This window comes from Otolemur garnettii, unplaced genomic scaffold, assembly GCF_000181295.1.
Source record: "Otolemur garnettii isolate 467f Iridium unplaced genomic scaffold, OtoGar3 scaffold00140, whole genome shotgun sequence".
NCBI lineage: Eukaryota > Metazoa > Chordata > Mammalia > Primates > Galagidae > Otolemur > Otolemur garnettii.
This window is the reverse complement of record NW_003852535.1, coordinates 1,492,036-1,513,253: the sequence shown is the minus strand read 5'-3', so window position 1 is coordinate 1,513,253 and position 21,218 is coordinate 1,492,036. Positions and strand designations below refer to the sequence as shown.

Below are 21,218 nucleotides of genomic sequence, written 5' to 3'. Positions count from 1 at the left end.
TGAGGAGAGACACTCCATGTGTGTATGACTGTGAGTGTGTGTGTCTATGTGGGTGTACACACGTGCATGTATGTGTGGCTTTCCTAGGTTCTAGGAGGGGGAGGACTGGATGCCACAAGTGGGAAGGGATAGGACATGAGTCTAAATGAGCCATAGCTGTGCACCCTGCCCCCAAACTCTCTGTGCCAAACTCTGACTCCCATGAGGCACCCCTGTTCCTACCCCTAGTGCTACCAAGCCTCTCAGTTCCATGAGATGTAGGAGGTGGCAGCTGAGTGGTTGCTCATTCTCAGGTTGGAATGGAGCGGTCTTTCAGGAAGACCCCAGGAGCATAGCGTATTTCCGTGATGGGCTGAGTTCCTCTGTGAGTGTGAGCCAGGGAGCCTGTGTGTGTGTGTGTTTTGTGTGGGAGGAGGGCTGGGTGGATTCAGGAGGCTTCATCCAGGACTGCTGCTGGGAGGTGCAGGGGCATGAAATGGGGGCTCAGGCTTAGTGCCTAGTGGACCTTTGCTGGTTTGGTTAGATGTCTTTGGGTTTGAACATAGCTTGGCCAGTAGCCTCTCAGATCATCTCTCAGCCCCAGCTCTTTGAGCCAGGGTCTCCCCAGAGTAGTGGGCAAGGGGAGAGAGCACTGGCTTTGGAGGCAGACCAGCTGAGGTTCAAATCTTGAGATTCCCTTTCATGAGCCGTGAGAGTTTGAGATATTACTTAACTTCACTGAGTATCACTTTCTCTCTCAATAAAATGGGGGAGCTGGGAGCTTCCTCAGGGGTTGCTGTGGGGATGAGCACAGGTGTGCAGGCTATACGGGGACTGGCATGTTTTAGGGCTTGAGTGAAACTCACTCCTCCAGCACCACCAGAAGAATTCTTCCAAGGCTAGAGTCTGGGTGGCCTCTGCAGGGTCCCCCATGAGCCTGGGCCCCAGAGATTGTTCAGGATCTTTGTTTCCTGTCTCCAGGCCCCAGTCCCTGTCCTCTGTGTGTCTTTGTCATCCCTACCCTATACCCTGACACCTCCGTGACCCCCTTGCCTTAATAAGCCTAGAGTAGTTTGCCCTGAGCACTGAGTAGGTCCCCAGCCCCTGCACCAGGGCATCAGCATGCCTCTCTTGGCAGCCTCTCAGGCCCAAAGTAGGTCAGGCTCTGAGTGTGGGGGCGGCCCCTCTGCAGCCATGGGGGTGGAAGTGCAGGGTCTGGACTGTGTGTTTGGGGATGATGGGCATGGGAAGAAATGAGAGCAAACTACTCTAGGCTTATTAAGGCAAGGGAGTCACAGGGGTGTCAGGGTATAGGGTAGGGATGGTCCATGGGCTTCTCTGTTGGTTGTGCTTTAGTGAGGTCTCTGCCCTTCGTGCCTGGACTGGTCCCAGCTTGGTCTGACATCCCTGTCTGGGTTCAGTGGCCCTTATACAGAGCAGGCGCTCTCTAAATATCTGTGACTATTCTGGGCAAACCAAAAGACAAGAGATAGGTGTGGCTAGCGGAAGGGGCTCCAGGCCCAGGCTCAGCACCCCACAGTGCTTGTCCCCCCAATTTTTGAGCCTCAAGTCACCCCCTTGGTGACACACAAGAACTGGAGCCTGGAGACGGGGGAAGGGGAGCAAGACTCTCCACTTCCTTAGGCAGTTGATACCTGGGAAAGGTGACTCATAAAGTGCCACGGAGCTGCGCCTGCGGTACCCGCAGGAGTGGTCACTAGAAGAGATGAATGGTTGCTCTCTTTAGTCATTGAGCTCTACCTCCCTGTTCCCAGGACCAGGGCACCGTGGGGGTGATCTTTAACGTGGGTACGGACGACATTACCATCGACGAGCCCAACGCCATCGTAAGCGACGGCAAATACCACGTGGTGCGCTTCACTCGAAGCGGCGGCAACGCCACCCTGCAGGTGGACAGCTGGCCGGTCAACGAGCGGTACCCGGCAGGTAGGCGGGACGGGCCCGCGGAGGAGGTGCGGTGGCGGAGAGGATGGCGGCCTCTGATAGGAGCGCTGTCCGCACTGGGGCGGGGCTAAGCGGGGAAGAGTCTGGCGTGGAGCAGGCGGGGCTAGGGCGGGGCCAGATAAGGGCGTGGCTAAGAAAAAGTTGGGATTTAAGGGGCGTGCGCAGCCAGCATAGAGGGTGTGGGACGGAGAGAGGAAGGCCTCCAGGCCAGGGTCCAGTTTGGGGGTGGAGGAAGACGAGGGAGGGTAGAGGTAGGGAAAGTTTGATGCTATTGAGGAAGCGATGAGTTTAGAAATGAAGGAATGGCAGAAATGGGGAGGCGGATGCAGAAACCTGGGAAAGAAGATCGGAAGTAACCTAAAACTATCTTGGCAAGGAAGCAGGGCTGTTCCCAAGGAAAGAACCAAGGTCTTTAAAAAGTCAAGGACTCATATTAAAAGATCTAGTTAAAGGAAGAGAAGTAGCAAGAGACCCAGAGAAAAGGAACCCCAGTGTCTTAGGGAGGTAAGGGATACAGTGAAAAGGAGGGAGAGACAAGTGACAAGAATGAAAAATAGAATCAAGTGCATTCAGCAACCTTCATCTGTAATCTCCTAGGTATCAGGGCCTGTAATAGACCCTGAGGACACAGAGGTGAGCAGGACACGGCTCCTGCTTGTGGGGAGCCTCAGGAATGCAAATGGACAGTTGTTGAAGCTGTGGTCTCCAAGGACAAGCCAAGGTCTGAGGAGCACAAGGGAGGGATGGGAATGAGGACATGAAAGATATGAGGAGGCAGAGACCCTGGAAGATGGTGAGGGAGGCAGAGATAGAGCCTCAGAGTGAGAGGAAACCAGAGGAGGAGTGTTGGAGAGATATGGAAATAGTACTGACACATGCAAAGATAGAGGAGCAATGAGAGAGATATATGGAGATGCCAACATGCAGAACCAGCCAGAGAGGGAAGAGGTGAACAGAGCCTTGGGAGGGAGTGGAGGAGAGCCCCAACACAGGAGATAAGAGGGAGGGAAGCAGAAACACTGCAGGGAGAACTGCAGAACCCAGAGATGCTAAGATATAGGCTAAGCGACACTGCAGTCGTACAAGGGCCCAACTGAGAAGCAGAGTGAACATCTGCGACTTCCCTTGCTCTCTTAGGCAGAGAGACAGCCAGCTGGAGGCAGAGAAGCTGCCCCATGTTGATTGCAAGGGATGTGGGTAGAAGGACCGTGTGCAAACCCTCATGGGCTTACGTGTAAAGATGGCAGTACAGGCTTTCCAGTCATGCAGGTTTGCATCCAAACATTTCTGGGAAGCCCCCTAATAAATACAGATTATGATGCACATACAGGCTAATCCCAGACATATGGATGACTATGGACATTCACATGGTCAGACAGACATATGAGAAGACAGCTCTGCAGAGGGATGCCAGCCTATGCCAAGGCCCCTGGGCACAACAAATCCCCTAAGTCTCTCTGGCTTCCCATTGCCCTGTGTCCCAACAGACACTGACAGTTCAGGATGTGTAGGCATGATTGCTCTGTGGGCACAAAGTTCTATTTCTGTCAAATGCATACACACAAGGGCAGCCTTTGTAGCCATGATGAAATCAGCCTATGCTGGACAAGGCTTAGACTGGGAGGCACAAGGCCTTCACCCTGTCAAGCCAGGACTTGGGTCTAGAGCTTTCCCCCCCAGAGGCCAGGTCAAAGGAGCTGTACCTATAGCCCTCTTCTTGGGGCCTAGCAGGGATGAAGAAAGGTGTTAAGTGCCCCTTACTGGCAAAGTAGAATAACTTAAGGGCCTAGTGGTTGCTCATTTACACAGTAAGGGGCAGACCCAGAGCAGGAACAGTGGGTCAGGTCAGCAATGTGCATGGGCTCAAAGAACAGAGACATTCTGATTCTCAGGGAGTATAGATACACAACCCATGGAGCCTGAGGCAGCAGGGCCTGGGTTTTAATCTGGGTCTCCTATCTACAAGCTGTATGACCTTGGAGAGTACATTTAGCCTCTCTAGATCTCAGTTTCCACCTCTGAAAGGTGCTGATGACACCTACTTCATAGCAATACAGTGAGAATTCCATGAGATAATCTAAGGAAAGTGCTAGAACAGAGGTGCTCAATAAATGGATGTTTGCTAGAATTTTTATACTTAGCCTCCCTCCAATGAGGCAGATATATATTCTTCCTCTTAGGAGACACACACATGCACATTTGCTTTGGTTTACCCCTGCCCCAGGGTGGGGCACACATGTGTGTAATTGAATGATTTGTTTTCAGCTTAATCGTAAGTGTCCCAAGTCTATAAGAGGGCAGAGTCTCACTGCCTCCTAAGCACCTAAAGAGGTGCCATCCATGCACATATGAACACATGGTATGCACCTTCCTGGGAGGTGTGCACAGGCAGGCCCAGGCCCAGATGTCTCTGGGCAGGTGAGTGCAGCTGTGGAGTGGGTGATAGAATGGGAAAGCCTCTTGGCCGCATAAGCATGAGCTGAACAGAATCAGTATGTAAGTGGCCCAGTTTTCCAAGGAAGTGATTTCCCTTTCCACCGCCGTGGATCAGGATCACCCACCACTCACAGAGGCACACACAGATACTCCTGGGCACACCAACACACCCCTTCCCACACAGGCACATGCATGCGCACACACTTTCTCTCACATGTTCTCCTTCCTGGCCTCCTGGGACTGGAGATTGGTGAGCAGAGAGGAACAGGTGGGTGTCCAGATGGGCAGCTGAGGATGGAGTGGGGCTGGAGTTGGGGGGAGGAGCCTGAGGGAAGAAGGCTGTGGGGCTGTAAGATGAGTGAGATAATATGGGTGCAGGGCACCACGGAGAGGAAACCCAGCTCTGAGCAGAGAGGGGTTAAGGTGAAGGCCAAGGCAGAGGAGGGAGCAGAGGAGGGTTAGGGGTTGCCCCAGCACCCCCACAGGGTACTGCACATGACCTCACTGGTAGTGGCTGCCAAGTAGAAAGGGAGCTGTGACCAGGATGAGGAGGCCTGAAGCACCTTGCAGGGAGTGTGGTGATGGGGTGAAGGTGCAAGATGGTAATGGAGTCATGGTGTAAAGTGAGGACCAAGGGGAAGCTGGGAGCAGAGCATGAAGGCAAAGGGAGTTGAGGTGGTTGGAAAAGTGGTTTAAATCTCACTGTTCACTGCGTGTGTGCCTGGGTGACCTCCTAAATGCTGCATAAACCCTGCTTAACCCATCCCTCCCACTTCTAAACGCCCTCTAAACGCAGTAACCAGCTGGGCCTCTGATGCCTCCCACCCCCAACTTAAACCTGCTAAATGCCCCTCCCCTGCCCGCCCCCACTTTGGGTTGGGGAAGGAAGGAGGCCAACAGTTTGATGATAGATAAATCTGTTTAACCTCTGACCTTTGACCTTCCAGCTGCCTTTTCTTTTGTGTCGGTTTCCTTTTCTTCTTTTTTGCTTTGGGTTAATCCTGCCCCAGGGTGGGGCTGGCTCTGGACAGGAGCCCAGGGAGGGGGCCCAGGGGAAAGAGGGACCCCAGCATTTCTTTTCCTACCTTCCCCTCCTTCCAATGGATGTCGCTGCTTACTCTGAGTCTCCTGAGAAATGCCTAATTACTTTTCTAACTCCTTTGGACTTCGCCGCCTGAGAAACCTACTGTCTTTCTAAACTTTTCCAAGGAAACTTTGATAACGAGCGCCTGGCGATTGCTAGACAGAGAATCCCCTACCGGCTTGGTCGAGTAGTAGATGAGTGGCTGCTCGACAAAGGTAATTAACCAGAATTAATTAATTAATTAATTAACTTTAAAAACACTATCTTAAAGGTGCAGAGCTCTCTCTTCCCCCTCCGTGCCTTTGCCAGTGCCCATCCCCCAGGAAGGGACAATTGTCCAGTCAGGTGCTCCCTTCCTCTTTGTAGTCAAGGGTCTGTGCAGTTCAGAGTGGTGGTTTGGGGGAAGAGGTAGGGTTTTCCTAGAAGAGGGAGAGTTCTTCTCTTTCTAAACATGAGATTGGGACCTAGGGCCACCCATAAGATCTCTGGCCAAGGAAGCACCCAGTGTATGCCAGGCTATAACTCCCCAGTTGTCTGGGAGGGCAGGTGGGTAGGCTCATCTCAGAGGTTTGGTAAAGGGCCACCTAAGGCCACAGGCCTTTGGGAAGCAGGAAGGGCTGACCTAAGGATCCAAAGGAGGGTTAGGAGGGCTTCACCAGCGTCATGTGAGGAGGAAGGAGAAGAGTGGGTTGGGGCCTCAGATCCTACTGGAAAACCCCCAAAGAGAGTGCCTGTGGGGCTACTAAGTCTGAAACAGACCCACCTTGGTCCATTGGCCTCTTAGAAGTGGTGGAGGTTGAAGACAGACAGGGAGATAGGAGGCGCTGGGCCCAGAGGTACTTAAGTACTGCTGGGCATGAGGGGGACAGGTAGACTCCTATGAGGCCTGCATGTGGTGAGGTGCAGCTGAAAGTAGAAGAGAGGGAGAAGGCTTTTTGTCACCAAGAGAAGTTGGAGGCCAAGGCAAAGCTGTCCCATTTCTGTGGGGGAGTGGGGGGGGCGAGCTCTGTACCTCTAAGGCTAAACTCTAGGGGGGAAGTAGAACTGTTAAACCTCCACTTAACCAGCTGATAACTGTGCTTTTAAATGTCCACTGGGGCCTGCCCCAACTAAAACTCCCAAATGTAACTTCCAGCCCCCCACACTAGTGGGGCCTAAACATGCTGATAACCAGATGTGATAAATCCATAACAGGACAAAAAGTTAAAGGGACTGTAACAGACATCGCTAAAACCTACAGCCCCCAGCCACACTGGGCTGCTCTCTCCAGCGGGGTGAACTTTAACCCTTTGAGGAGTTCATGGTGGGTGAGGCCAGGGGCAGGGGCCACAGTTTGTTAATGCTGTGGCTTCCTCTCCATTGCCCACCTCCCTCTCCTGGAATCAGAGAGGCCAAGGGAGCAGCCTGGGCTGAGGCTGAGACAACTTGTGATCCCAAGGTACGGAGAACTGGACAGGCCCTTTTGGAAGGCAAGGAGCTATGGTTTAGGGAAGAGAAGAGCCAGGTTTTCCTTCCTTTTCTTTTTAGGCTGAATTTTCTCTTCTAGAAATGATAGATTGGGCTAGATCGGTGGTTTCCAAAGCTTGGAAGGAGGAAGTCACTTTCTGTGTGGCCTTGGCCAAGTGCTTCCCGTTCTTGGGCCTCACTTACTCCTCAGTGAGACAGGCATAGGGAGTTAAGCCCACCTCACAGCCGTGTTGTGAGGATGAGATGAAATAAAGAACAGGGAAGTATTTGAGAACAAGGCCTAGGGATCCTTGGAGGGAATATTTTATTGTCAGTGCCTGGAATATGGTAGGTGCTCAATAAATATTTATTGGATGAATCCATTTTCTAGTTCCAAAACATGTCCTGTGGAACAGTACATGGGAGGTTTCCCAGTGAAGGGAAAGAGGTTTGTGGTAAAATGACTTTGGGAAGTGCTGGATCCTGTTTCTTCCTTTTAGAGATGCATACATACTGTCATTTAATGAAGCTTCTGAGAAGTCTTTCTGGAAAGAACCTGTTCAGTTGTGAAACTGAAACTCATTTGCTTCCCAAATTCATTTGACCACTGTGACCCTTCTCCCTATCATTTTCCTCAGAATTCTTATGTCTGGGAACAAAGTGGGATGCACAGGCCCATTGCAGAGGCCTCATGGGCTTCTTTGGGTCTGGTACTCCAAGGCCTCACCTAGAGCTGCCACTGCTAGTCCTTTGCCTCTGGGGCCCTAGCTCCCCCATATGTAAGGTAGTGACATTGCCCCAGGGGTCCTGGCCCGGGTGGGCAGTGGGGGAGGGGCTGCTGAGGATACACACTTGTGGCCAATCATTGGCCAGAGGCCGGGTAGATGGTTAGGTGTCACAGAGGCCTGGGTGTCCTAGAGAACCTGTTTCTAAAGAGGGTATGGGCTTCACAAGTTGGATTATCCTCAGCCCAGGTTTCAGGGCCAGGGCTCATAGGCACCTAACTCTAAACCAGATCTTTAACGAGGCACTAACCAGAGGCTAACAAGGGCTAAGCCAGGTCTAAACCCCCCAGCGCCAGCAGCTGAAGGTCCAGGGGAGATGGGGGCAATGTAGTAGGCCCTCTGCCCAACTCCTCTCCCTTCAAAATAAGCAGCACCAAACCAAAGTTAAATCTAAACTTAAACATAATAAATATCTTTTCTAAAAACCAAACCAAAACAACAAACTCAGAGGGTTAAACTGACCCCCAGATCCACTAAAACCAAACAGAATAGCCAAACCCCACCCAGGTGGGAGATATAAGGTGTAATACTGCTGAGTGTGAGCGAGTTTGGAGCTGGAGCGGGTTTTGTGGCTGTCAGCGAGCGAAGCAAGGTCCCTTTAACATTTGCCATTTCTGTGCTTGCACGTCCAGGCTGGAGGAAGGGCCGCGGTGCCTTCCAGGGCCTGGGCCCTGGGCAGTGGCTGGGCCTTGGCAGGTTGGGGGGAGAGAGGGGAGCCTGACCAGGGGTCCAGGGGCCTGTCGTAGGTGGGAGGAAAGCCTGGAGCAGGCTGCTGCTCCCACACAGTCACATTGTCACATGGCGCCCTCGGTCTCGCCTCCTCCTCTGTTCTCACACACACCAACTCCACCTCGGCCTGGCAGCTGCCTCCTGTGTCTCTGCCTCTTTGTCTCCTCTATCTGCCGCTTCTGGGGGCTCTTTGGCTCTCTGGCTTGGGGCTGTACACTGGGTTGGGATGTTTGGGGAAGCAGAAGAAGATGTGGGTCTGAATTAAGGGAAGAGGAAGAAGTGGGGCCTTGGCCCTGGAGCAGGAGAGGAGAGGGGATGGGGAAGGTGGAGGAAGCATGCGCATGGTGGAGTGGGGGGTGGGGGGCTGGGCGCCCTATCCCCAGCCCATATGTGCCCTGGGCACCCTCCCCTTCTGGGATCCCACCTGGCTGAGCTAGGGGCTGTGGCTGACAAGCACTTTCCCTTTGGTTGTCTGCCCCTTCCTCATTCCACTCCCCACTTGCTGGCTTCCTCTTGTGTTCCTCTTTCCTCCCCTGGCTTCCCTCCATTCTCCCCATCCCTTCCTGGTCATCCCTACTACCTTTCCTTTCTCTGTCTGTCACCCCCAACCTCCACCCAGGCCGCCAGTTGACCATCTTCAACAGCCAGGCTGCCATCAAGATCGGGGGCCGGGATCAGGGCCGCCCCTTCCAGGGCCAGGTGTCCGGCCTCTACTACAATGGGCTCAAGGTGCTGGCGCTGGCCGCCGAGAGCGACCCCAATGTGCGGACTGAGGGCCACCTGCGCTTGGTGGGGGAGGGGCCGTCCGTGCTGCTCAGTGCGGAGACCACGGCCACCACCCTGCTGGCCGACATGGCTACTACCATCATGGAGACCACCACCACCATGGCCACTACCACTACACGCCGGGGCCGCTCCCCCACGCTGAGGGACAGCACCACCCAGGTGAGGACCCTCTGGCTGGTGTCAAGTGTGAGGCTTTAGGTTGAGGGATAGGGCTGGTGCCCGCATAGCAATTGTGGTTCCTGGGTGAAGGTCTGAGGGGTTTGGTAGGATCTAGGAGGCTACTGTCCCTGCTGTTCTTGTCATGCCAGTGGGCAAGGTCATCTTTCTGGAAGTGACCTCCACCCTGGCAACAAGGGAGGTTGTGGATGTGGTGGTGGTCATTCTTCCTAGAGGGACCATTCTTAGAGGTGAGGGGAAGTTTGGTTCCCAGCTACACCAGGGAAGACCATCCTACCTGCAAGAGAGGACATCTGGACTGGGCAGGGTCGGGGGAGGGTGGAAAGAATGGTTCCTCTGCCCTCCAGTGAAGGCCATACCTAGTGCTGTGTGGGCATTGAGTGGGAGATGGATGGTATCAGGATGGCATTGGGCGAGGGTGACAGTGCTGTAGAGGTTGGGTGCAGTCACCAGTGGTGTGCAGCTCCCCCTAGAGGCTGGTGGAACCAGGAGCAGCCTCTCCTTGTTTGCTGGAGTCTCTGCAGTGGGAGAGGCCCTGGCCTATGGCTCCCTTGCCTTCATAAGTCCTCTCCCTGTGACCCTGAGCAGGCACCACTGTGTAGTGGCCCTCAGTGTCTTGGGTGTCTGTGAGTCTGAGGGATGTCAGTGAAGACAGTTCCCTGTGCTTTACCTTGCCCCAGTGCTTAGCTCTGCTCAGGTGTTTCCTGGGCCAGGTCAAGGCCAAGTGATTGGGGAGCATCTGATTGGCTGACTTGGGAAATATAGTTCTGCTTGGGACAGGATAGGCCTGACATTCTGGTGGGCAAAGCTGGTTGACTTGCCAAGGCCATCAGGGGCCAGGCTTTCTGATCGCTGCCACCAGTACCTGCTCTAATTCTTGGCCCAGGGAGGTCTTGCTGAGCCACCTACCCCCATGGTACTTCCCCCTATCCCCTATTTCACCACTTATGGCTGTTGGGCCTAAAGGCCTGGAAGGTTCCCTGTGCTGTCAGGGTGAGGGTGGGATCTAGGGGTGGCCATGAGGATGTGCCCCTATCTCTACCACCTGTCCATTTTTAGCTTCTCCTTTTTTTTGAGACAGTTTCACTTTGTAGTCCTGAGTAGAATGCCATGGTGTCATAGCTCACAACAACCTCATACTCTTGGGCTCAAGTGATCCTCTTGTCTCACCCTCCCAAGTAGCTGAGACTACAGATATAATACCCGGCTACTTTTAGAGATGGGGTCTCATTCTTGCTTAGACTAGTCTTGAACTCTTGAGCTCAAACAAGCCACCCGCCTTGGCCTCCCTGAGTGCTAGGATTACAGGTGTGAATCACCGTGCTGGGCCCTTCAGGTTCTCTTTCTGAGGGGTGGGCTCCACATGACTCCAGCCCTTTCCTCCCTGTTAGTCTGCAACACTGGGAACCTGGGACCAGGTTAGCCAGGGCCATCTAAGAGTGACAAGCTGTACCCCCTTCCTCTCTGTCAAGGAAACTGAGGGGATATGAAGGATTTTCCCTTATAGAACAGGGAGCCCTCAGAGAAAGGCCTGGGGTCCACCCAAGGCTGAGCACTACCACGCCCACTGCCCTCCAGATCACAAGGAGGAAGGCCATCCAGTCTCAGGTGGACCATCCAGGTGGAAGAGAGAGGTGGGGACCTAGGGGTCATAGGTGTGATGAGGAGGCACCCAAGATGGAGGCTGGTGCCTCAGGGCAAGAACACCAAAGGGAAGATGGGTCCTATGGCTCCACCTTGCCCATGGGTGAGGGCTGCAGTGTCTGAAACTGAGGGGCCAGGGAAGAGGTGAAATATGACCCTTTTGACCCTTCTGTCCTTGGCTTTCAGTCTGGCCCTCTCCTTCCCCACCTGCAGTCTCCATCTCCTTTCCTGCCTGGACTTTTGCTTTCCCTCCTCAGATCCCTTCCCTAATACCCCCAAGCACCCTGCTTCCCCTTCACTGAGTCATCTTGGGGATTCTCTTTCTTTGCTATCAGGAAGAGAGAAAATGCTGACAAAGTCGACTCCTGTTGTCATGGCAACCATGGCCCTAATTATTGTGTGCTGCCCGAATCTCTTGGGCTCTGGGAAAGGGGGTGGGAAAGAGATGAGGGGTGATGGGGTGGTGAAGCTGGGGCCAGGAAACCCCTCCAGGTCTGTCCCTGCTCTGCCCAGCTGGCCTGGCCTCCCCACACCCTTGCCCCAGGGCATCCCCTTACTCCTGCCCTGCAGGCTGAGGTCTGGAGTCCAATCTCCTCACTTCCCAGAAGTAAAAAGCACAACATGTGTTGTTTTATTGATCCTCAGAAGCCAGGGAAGCTTGTAGGGCTGGCACAAATGGAGGCCCAAGGTTACCCAGTAAGTAAGGGGAAAGCTGGGAGTTGAATCAGGGTTGTCTCTTTCAGCCCAGGACCCTGTCCTCTGGGCTGTCACACTACCTCAGGAGGTGGCTATGGGATCTGCTGACCTTTCTGGAACCCTTTCTTTCCCTACCCTTCTTCTCGCCCCTCAGAACACAGATGACCTCCTGGTGGCCTCGGCTGAGTGTCCGAGTGATGATGAGGACCTGGAGGAGTGTGAGCCCAGTACTGGTGAGTGCCTTTCCCCCCTCCCCTGCCCCGGGGCCCTCTGCGACGTTGCTAGGAGGGGGCGACTATCCCTGTCACTTGGCCCAAACCCCCAGAGCCTGCTGCCAGGTCCTAGCTTTCCCTGATCAGTTTCCTTTCTGATGTCCTCAGGTCCCTCAAATGCCCTCTGGCAAGATTCCTTTTTGTCCACCACCCCTCAGAGGTAGTGAGGTCCTTAGCCTGGGGTTATGGGTTGAGAGCCAAGGGGTGCTGGGAAGGAAAGAGGGAGACTTCCTTAGAAAGAGGAGTAACTGCAGCTCCCATGAGTCCTTGAGATGGGGAGTGTGTGGGCAGTGTGGGCCTAGGAACTACAACTCCCATCAGCTCTGGGGTCCAGAACTGCAACTCCCCCCTGCCCTGAAGCTAGGCACTCTCTTGGTCACCAGAGAGGAGGTGTCTGCTGGATTCTGGGTTCTTCTCATCCTTAGTCCCAGGAAGGTGTCCAGTGTAGTGGTCTGAAGAGTTCCCAGGGATGGACCAGAGCCTCTAGGCTCTGTGCTGGGCAGTGTGCTGGACAGGAGATGCCCCCTTGGCCAGACATGTGGTCCCCTGGGGAGATGGGGGCCTGAGGGCTGGCCCAGGCTCTATGGGGCCTGCTGGAGGAGGAGAGCAGGGCTGGAGACCTCCCCAGGCCTCTGCTTGATGCTTCTAGCTGGCAAAGTGGGGGTGCTTTGAGTACTGCCTGAGAAGTGTTGGCTGTGGAGAAATGCAGGGGCTGCCAAGGATGTTCATCCTAGCATGTTTGGGGTGGCCGAGAGCAGCTGGGGAGGGTGGGGTGGTAAGGCTGGTAGCTAAACTGAGAAAAGAACTGGATGTGGCCAGATTTCCCAGTGGGGGAGCACAGGCCTTGGTAGCAGCCAGAGGAGCTTGTGGGAGTGCAGGGCCGCCTACAGGTCTCGCTTGGGCTCCCAGAAACTTCTCTCTGCCTTGTGATAGGTCGTGGCTGGGCTGTTGGTAGCAGAAGGCTGGAGATTGAGGCGGTGGCTGCAGGGTTGGGGGAGGGCACATGGTGAGGAAGGGGGCAGTGTCTGCTGGGTGCATCCTGCAAATCTGGCCTGAGGGACCTTTCAGCTCCAGAAGAGGCATTCAAGTGCAGGTGGGCCATGACCCTGGAAGGAGTGTGGGCAGAGAAAGAAGGGAGCAGGACCTAAGCATGGATCCAGGGGCCTTGGGTCAGAGGCTTAAGTTCAAGGATAAAGGGCAAAGGGATTTCCAGAACACATGCCCTCCACTCCAGGAAGCCCTTCTACTGAGGCTGTTCCTCTGTCTCACTGGGTGATCTTGGCTCAAGGATGTGCACTCCAACCCCTCCCTACATTGCTCTGGGAGGTTCTGGGTACCTGGCAGCTTCAACACATTGCAACCCCCAGGCCTACTTCACCCTTCTGAGCTCTAGGCACTTACCAGAGTCTCCTGTGGCTGACACAGCTCTGCTAGCCCTGGCCTGGCAGAAGTGGCTGTGATGGATGGCCCCCTGAGAATCCTTCACTGGGGCTCTTGGGACAAAGGTCTGTGTGAGTCATGAGAAAAGGGTGCTGTGTGGCCCCATCACATGTGTTTGCACATGTGTACCTAGGTTCACATGCTCTAGGACAGGAACTCTTGTGTGACAGGAGTCTCTTCTTTCCCTGGACCCTGCAAAGGGGCATCTGGAGCCAGATGGTCACCACATAGGGACATCCAGTGCACATCAGAGCCACACTCTGTCCACTAGTTCCAACCTCCCTCCCAGCCTTGGCTCACAGTCTCCTCAGGGGCTTGGGTGTGAGGCCCAGTATGTGCACTGGGGGTCTAATATGTGCATGGGTGGTCTGAGCTCTTGTAGACTGCATCAGGCAGGGGATGAGGAGGAGCTGGGACCTGAAGGGCAGCTGCCCCTCATTAGGGATCTGTGAGATCACTCACCGCTGGACCATTTTCTTTGGAAAAGGGCCAAGTATGTGAGAGGTGGATGGAGGGTGGAGAACTAGAAGCTGGGGAATGGGGCAGGGGAGAGGGAGGGGAGAAGGACCTGCTCAGTCCCCAGCTTTAAAAATGAGGCTAGCAGGGAGAGCAAAGTACACACTGGAGCCCCCAGAGGAAACCACCAGAAGCCACAGGCTCTTTCAGGCCTGTGCCACATGTTTACACATCCACACTCAAATCACTCTGTATTCTGATGGTAGGCCAGGCAAAGACCAAGCTGCCTCCAGGGTCTCCCAGTCCATGCCCCCAAAGGATCTTCAGCCAAAGCTTCCTCTGAACCCCCACATGCTGAGGCTTTTCTCTAGCAGAGGGTCAGGCCCTTGGCTCCAAGGTCACTGTTAGGGGTATGGACAGTTTGGCTGGAGGCAGTAGCTCCCAGGGCCTAAGCCTGCCATGTTTAGACCCCTCCTTCTAGATCAATCCTCATCCCTGGATCCAGGCATAGGGCCTGAGATCATCCCTGCTGACCTTCCTACCTCCCTATAACTGGGCTTCTCCATCAATCCCAGGCCCCATATCTTTCCCCACCTGCTTGGGGAAAGGCCCCACCACTTTCCCCACCATCCTCTACACGGTTATTTTACCCAAGGTTGGCAACCCAGCCAAAGAAGAACATTGTTTAAGTTCTATGGAATGGGAGTGACTTTAGGGGCAGGCACTATACAGTGGTAATTTGGCCCAACACCTCTTGTTATTTGATCTGGTCTGATTGATGCACTGTGTTCTGGGCCTGGCCCCTGTAGAGGTCTGACTTTGAACACCCTGAGACACCGGGCTCGGACCCACAGAGACACCCATCTGCATGCACACACATGAGCTCTGACCAGAGGCACCCACACATCCATCCCTGCACACACATTTACGGACCTGCTGGCAAGCGCACAGAGTCCTGCTTCCACATGCACACATATGTTCAATCCTAGAAGAGCAGACACCATTCATGCCCTGCCCAACAGCACACACATGCTTGGACTCCAGGAGTCACCTGTGTGTACACACCCTGAAGTCCATACACACAGATATATACCTCTTGAGACCCACAGAAGCACAACTCACATACATATGCACAGTCTCACAAGGGCGCACACATGTACTCAGAGACACCAAGTCTTGCATGTGTGTGCTTAGAGCTCCAAAAATGCCCACTGAGGAGATTAGACTCACAACTGTGCGCCTGCTCATGCACACTGCTCAGCACCCAGAGCTTTACACTTAGAAGTGTGCTCAGTCACACAGAGACATGCACACACTCAGACATTACAAGGCACTTCATGCACTACAGTGGGCATAAAGTGGGCATGCTTGAGCCCACTGAGGCACTTACACACACACGTCTATTGACATGAGTGCCAAATGTTCAGAATCACACAGACACGCTCAGACACAGACATACTTGCATGCTGCAGACATGTGGGATGCATGGGTAGGTGTTCAGACCTGAATGTGTGCACATGTGTGCTCAGACCCAGTGAGACACATACCTTATGACATGTCTTTGGGCTCACAGAATACACATCCACGTTCTGCTGATAGGCAGGCACACATGTACATATCCACCTGTATAATGTACGCTCACACCAGTGCTTGGACCACAGATTTACAGACACACATTTTAGAGCCATAGAGACCTGTGTGCACTTTCAGGTCAGGTGTGTGCACAATGTCTTCTGACCCACTGAAGTGCATGTGCACACATGCACACTTGTATTCACAGAGGGGCACATCCATCCCAGACTCACGGAGGTACACTTGTGTCCCACTTCTACCCAAGTGTACTCACAAGATGAGGGATGTGCTCATGCACCAACATGTGTATTCAGTGCCACAGTGGCAGCAGGCCACATGTACACAGAGGCGTGCATATGCACTAAGACTCACAAGGCCCTGGCATACATATAAGTGTGTGTGCTTGCTCTGAGGCCACACACATGCAGTTTATTCAGCCTCACAGACCCTCATCTCCCCACACCATGTCTGTGAGAGGCCCACAAGCTCACACGTGTTGAGTCTCTGCTTTCGTGTATACTTGTGCTCAGACATAAGTGCCTGAACCCCTGCAGGCAGGCATGTGTGTACTTAATCCCACTGTGCTTTATACACAAGCACCTGGGAAACACACATGTGGTTCAGACTCACAGAAGAATATATATTTACATATCGACCAGGAGAGCAGGTGCCTGTACTCAGACCCCCAGAGAGGTGTGTGTGTGTGCACACATGCATGTGCATGCACACTCTCAGGCCTACACTGGCTCACACAGGTGCTCCTGGTATGGGTGCACTTCTGTGCCTGGAGGTACCCACACAGCAGCCCAGAGAAGGGTACACACATCCTCAGACCTGTGGGGCATGCATACATGTTCACTCCCAGTATAAGTCATGCCTGTATGTTCACACTCATCTGAGTACACACAGCTAGCTGTTCACACCCACGAGGGCACACATGTACACGTATGTGTACTTAGATCCACTCAGGCCCATTTGTGCTCAGACTTGCAGAAGTATATGTGGGCTTGGCTCCACAGTCATAGACGCACTTGCTCAGGCCCACAGAGGCACAGGTGCATGCAGATTCCCAGTGGGTGGCAAGGTCAAACTAGCTACTGTAACAGACAAATGCCACCATATTTGTGGTTTAACACAGAGATGTATTTCTCATTCACTGAAGTTACACACAAGGGTTCCTAATTGGTGGGCAGCAATGACTTGGGGCCTGGTCCCCTTCCCTCTTGTGGCTGCACCATCTTCAAAAGGTGATTTCACAAGTTGTGGCGAAAGGAGACCCAGCCTGGATTCATGAAGGGAGGTTTTTCTGGCCCAGGCCTGGGAGAGGTGCCCATTGCTCCTGCCCACATTCTGTCATCCAGAGCTAGTCTTAGGGCCCAATCTAGTTTCCAGGGAGGCCAGGAGGTATGGCCTTGTTGTGTCACCAGGAGGAAGCAGAAACAGATTTAGGGACCAGTTAGTGAATTATTTGTCATTCTGGCCTTCAGGTCATCACAGTAGACAACCCAAAGTCCCACCAGTTAGGGGACTCATCTCAAAGCTGAGGCTGTCTGGGATGTGGCAGCTACTATATCTCAAACAGACCTGGCTCCTCTGTGCTGGGGACCTCTGTGTGTGGAGACTAATGAACTACAAAGATGGTTTATATCACTGCCCCCAGAGCCCTACACACCCAGAATGCAATGGTGAGGCAGAGACAACAGCCCTGACACACTCCCATTCAAAAAGGGAAAGATGGCTGGGCGCCGATAGCTCAACGATTAGGGTGCTGGCTACATGCTTTGGGGCTGGTGGTTTTGAACCTGGCCCAGGCCTGCTAAAAAAAAAAAAAATAGCCGGGTGTTGTGTCAGGTGCCTGTAGTCCCAGCTACTAGGTAAGCTGAGGCAAGAGAATCACTTGAGCCCAAAAGTTTGAAGTTGCTGTGAGCTATGACGCCATGGCATTCTACGGGGGTGACAAAGTGAGACTCTGTCTCAACAACAACAACAAAAAAAAAAAAAAAAAAAAAGGAGGGGGGAAAGATGAAGACACCAGCAGATACCAGCACTGAGGAGCCTTCTGCTCTCTGGGAGACCCTCTTCTAGCTGGGGCCCCTGGCTCTGCCCTCTGGGGAGTTCTCCCCAGTGTTCCTCCTCCATGGCTGTGTCTGAAGTGGGCTTAGGGAATAATGTCCTCCTTAGGGGTGCCATAGCCTTGAGGCCTATCCTTGCTCATGCATATTCAGGGCCTGAAGCCCAGAGTTGGTTCCTAGACACAATTCTCAAGCTCTGTTTATTTCCTTGTCACTCTGCCCATGCCTCTTCGTCTTAGTATAGTGGGGACAGTCTCTAAACAATAGGTGAGGAGGCCACCCCCTAAGCCTTATAGAGGGAGGCTGAGTGTTCTTATTTGGATGAGAAGCTGTACTGGGCCTCTGAGCTGTTTTTAGTTTTCCTTCCATTAGAGTTTGGAAGCAGTGGCTCTTGTGATGTTTAAAGGACCCACTCCCTATTCCCTTACGTCTGCCTGCAAACTAGCCAGTTCTTGCCTGAGTTTGTCTCCTTGTATGATATTGCCAAAAGTAGAAAGTAAAAATGAGCATGGTCCCTGAGCCCTTCCCTAGCCCTTCCCCTTCATACCCCCCTTGGGGTCACCAAAAACAGTGGTGTGTACCAAACAGTTTGCCACCATTGACATGGGTCTGCATTCTCCCAGCCTCCACAATTGATTCCCTGGATTGTCATGTGAGTGCCATAGGTTTTTGTTACCGTCTGACACCCATTTCTGGTGCCAGGGCCTGTATTAATCAAAGTAACTTTTATTTCTGTAACAGCTAAGCCTCAAATCTAAGTGGTTAATTCGAGAGAACTTTCCCACTCAGGTGTGCTCTACCTGGGTGCTCCTGGTCAACAGGTGGCTGTGCTACCAGGGGTGCTTCAGGAGCCCATACTCCTTACATCTGTGGTATCTCTGATGTCAGCACGTGGTTTCCAAGGTCACTGCAAAAGAAGGAGCATGGAAGAAGGCACACAGGAGGCTGTTGGTATGGCAGTGCCCACTGCTCAGTCACATGGCCATACCTATTTGCAAAGGATGCTGGGGAATGTAGTCTAGCTGCCCAGAAGAAGAAAATGAGTTCGGTGAAGGACATGTTCACAGAGGAGCACCATATGTGCCCAGATCCACAGTGGTGCAGTCACATGTTCTCAGGGACATATTCCTGTATCATGTGTGCATGCTGAGCTCAGATCAAGCTCAGGGACTGGCAGACCATGCTAGAACCACAGGTCTGACATGCACACTCTCAATGCTTAGAGCCATCAAGGTTGACATTCATACTCACACACATGTGCTTAGGGACATATGCCCAAGTGCACAGAAACACGTGCCCTCAGAGTGTACGTGCATGTGTGTGCATGTGCTTGCACCCCACACTCTGTCTCACTTTCTCTGACCTTGAAACTACACCTGCCACTGCCCTGTGTAGGGGTTTAAGGGTGGGGTGGGACACATCTTTGAGGCCACATTCAGTGGCACAAGTGGTTCTCTGCTTGGACAGGTGAGTAGGGGCTGAAATCTGGCCAGTGCTCTGCTTCTCAGCCATATGTCCTGGGTCCCAGGACAGGGCTGTGTCCACTGGGAGGAGAGAAAGCTTTTTGCCTGTTTTGCACAGAGGTGCTGTGTGTCAAAGTATGCACCTGCAGGGTTGTGTCTACGTTGAGATGCCTTTTCTTAAACCCACAAGAAATGTGCTGTCAGGTAGTGGCTGTCTTGCTCCTCTAGCACTGGCGGGTAGCGCCTAATCCAACTAACTGCTTAGTCTTGGACTCTGTCAGCCTCAGGTCTATACTCAGGGGTGGGCACACCTTGCTTATGGGGGATGGTGTCCTTGGATAGATTACCATTTAGGGGCCTTGTGTGCTCTAAAAGCAGAAAAAGGCCCATCTTATTGGGCCAGCAATCCCCAGAGGAAGGAGAATGGGGAGGAAGAAGTTCTCGGGAATGACTGGTCTCCTTGGTCAGGATGGAATTCTCTAGTAAGCAAAACTAACATGCATGGAAATTCCATTTTTCTTAGGATACAGAGAAGTGGAGGGTGGGTGGCATCTGTGATAAGTGTATATCTGTGAGTGTTTCCAAATGCTACAGCTACCTGGAGGGGAGAGGGGCAGGAGGCTGGGCGCTGACAGCTGACTTTGTCCCTTACCTGGGGACCAAGGTACTGGGCTGTCTTTTGGTGAGTCTGAGGGCTCAGGTGGGGATGGGAGGACCCACTACTCCTCTATAAGATGGCCTCACTCTGGGGCTATAGTACAATTTTCTGCTTTTATAGATGACAAAATTGAAGCCCAGAGAGTCGAACAAACTTGCTCACAGTCACACAGGAACTCAGTGACAGCAGGTGTTCACCCTCTCAGATTAGCATCTAAGCCAAGAATCAAGTGTTCCCACAGCTTCCTTGAGGCAAGGATGGGGGTGAGAATTCAGGCTCTACTAGGTGCCTCAAGAGACCTGGCCTCTGAGAGCCACAGCAGGGACTGGACAGTCCATTCATTCACCTTGCTTGACACCAACACGTGCTGACCTTGGGAAGTTCTGCCCATCCAGGCCTAAGCATCCTCATCCATAACAAGCAGGAGGAGGACGTCCTGGCACCACAAAACATGTTTCTTTGCTCTGGGCTCAGTTTTTCATTGTGCTGAGCCTTTGGAGGGCCAGGGCCTGAGGCTTCAAAATTTGGGATGTAGGTGAGCCCCAGCCTAGGAGATTAGAGCCTGGTAGGATGAGCACCCTGGGGCAAGGCTCTGAAATCTTGGCTGTGAGCTGCCTGGTATGGCCAAAAATGAATCTGTGAGATTGCTGGAGCTTGATCTGAAGGGTCAGCATAGGTATTTGAACTTGGTGCCCAGGTAGAGGGCTGTGGGGTGGTTGGTTAGGGGCAGGAGAAAAGCTCCAAGATACCAAGGTTGAATGTGGCTGGCCTGGCTGCAGGGGCGGGGTGCGATGGGACAGGTGCAATCTGGCAGTGAAGACCAAGGTATGCTTACCACCCAGGGGCTGGGGGCTTGTGGGCATGATCTGTGAAGACTACACCTTGCAGAGACCAGGGAGAGGTTCCCAGGTGTGGGCAGAGCTTAGGCTGTGCTGGAGGAAGAGCCAGAGAGGAAACCTCCAGACCTACTAGGCCCAGATAAGCCCCTGCAAAAGGAGGGAGGCTTCCCACCAGCCACCTAGAGCCAGCTCCATCTCCCTTCTACCCCAGGCCAGTGGATTGCACTACTTTGATTTGAGAGGCCAAGGAGGCTGATAGAAGTTGTAGTTATTGACCCAGGGACTGTTGGGAGTTGTGGTCCCCACCCCTCTAAGAGCTAATGGGAGTTGTAATTTTCACCCTTGGGGGCTGATGGGAATTGCAGTTTCTGCCCAGGGAACTCCAGTTATCTGACCCAGGGAGAGGGATACCTACTTTCCCCTTCACAAGGCCCTTTCCACTAGTTCCCCTGGGCCCTATTTTAGCAAGTGCTTCCCTCCCAGATGGCTGTGTATGTATTTTCTTTTCTTTTTTTGCTTTCTTCTTCTTTCCGTTGTTTTATTATTGTTTTAACAATAATAAGAGGGCCAGAGGCAGTCAAGCCCTGGCCAGGTCCTGGCGGCCCATGGGGGTTCTGGGGAGGGGGAGGGGGGAAGTCAGTGGGGGTCAGAGGTGGAGGGTGAAGAAAGAGAAAGTTGGGGAGTTAGGCTTAGCTCAGGAGTCACCTGGCCATGCCCAT

The 21,218-nt window shown here is 53.2% G+C and overlaps 1 protein-coding gene across 6 annotated transcripts in view; it reads left to right on the top strand.

Moving 5' to 3' along the window:
- NRXN2 (neurexin 2) overlaps window positions 1-21,218 on the top strand; it is a 111,058-nt gene that overhangs the window by 86,897 nt on the left and 2,943 nt on the right. For 4 of the 6 annotated variants that reach the window (XM_003798612.1, XM_023518522.1, XM_023518521.1 and 1 more), the window contains 4 exons: window positions 1,755-1,926; window positions 5,590-5,679; window positions 9,044-9,369; window positions 11,882-11,960. In XM_003798612.1, the coding sequence (XP_003798660.1) occupies window positions 1,755-1,926; window positions 5,590-5,679; window positions 9,044-9,369; window positions 11,882-11,960 (667 nt within the window). The remainder of the gene's footprint in view (window positions 1-1,754; window positions 1,927-5,589; window positions 5,680-9,043; window positions 9,370-11,881; window positions 11,961-21,218) is intronic. The other 2 variants (XM_003798613.2, XM_023518523.1) reach the window with 1 other exon arrangement.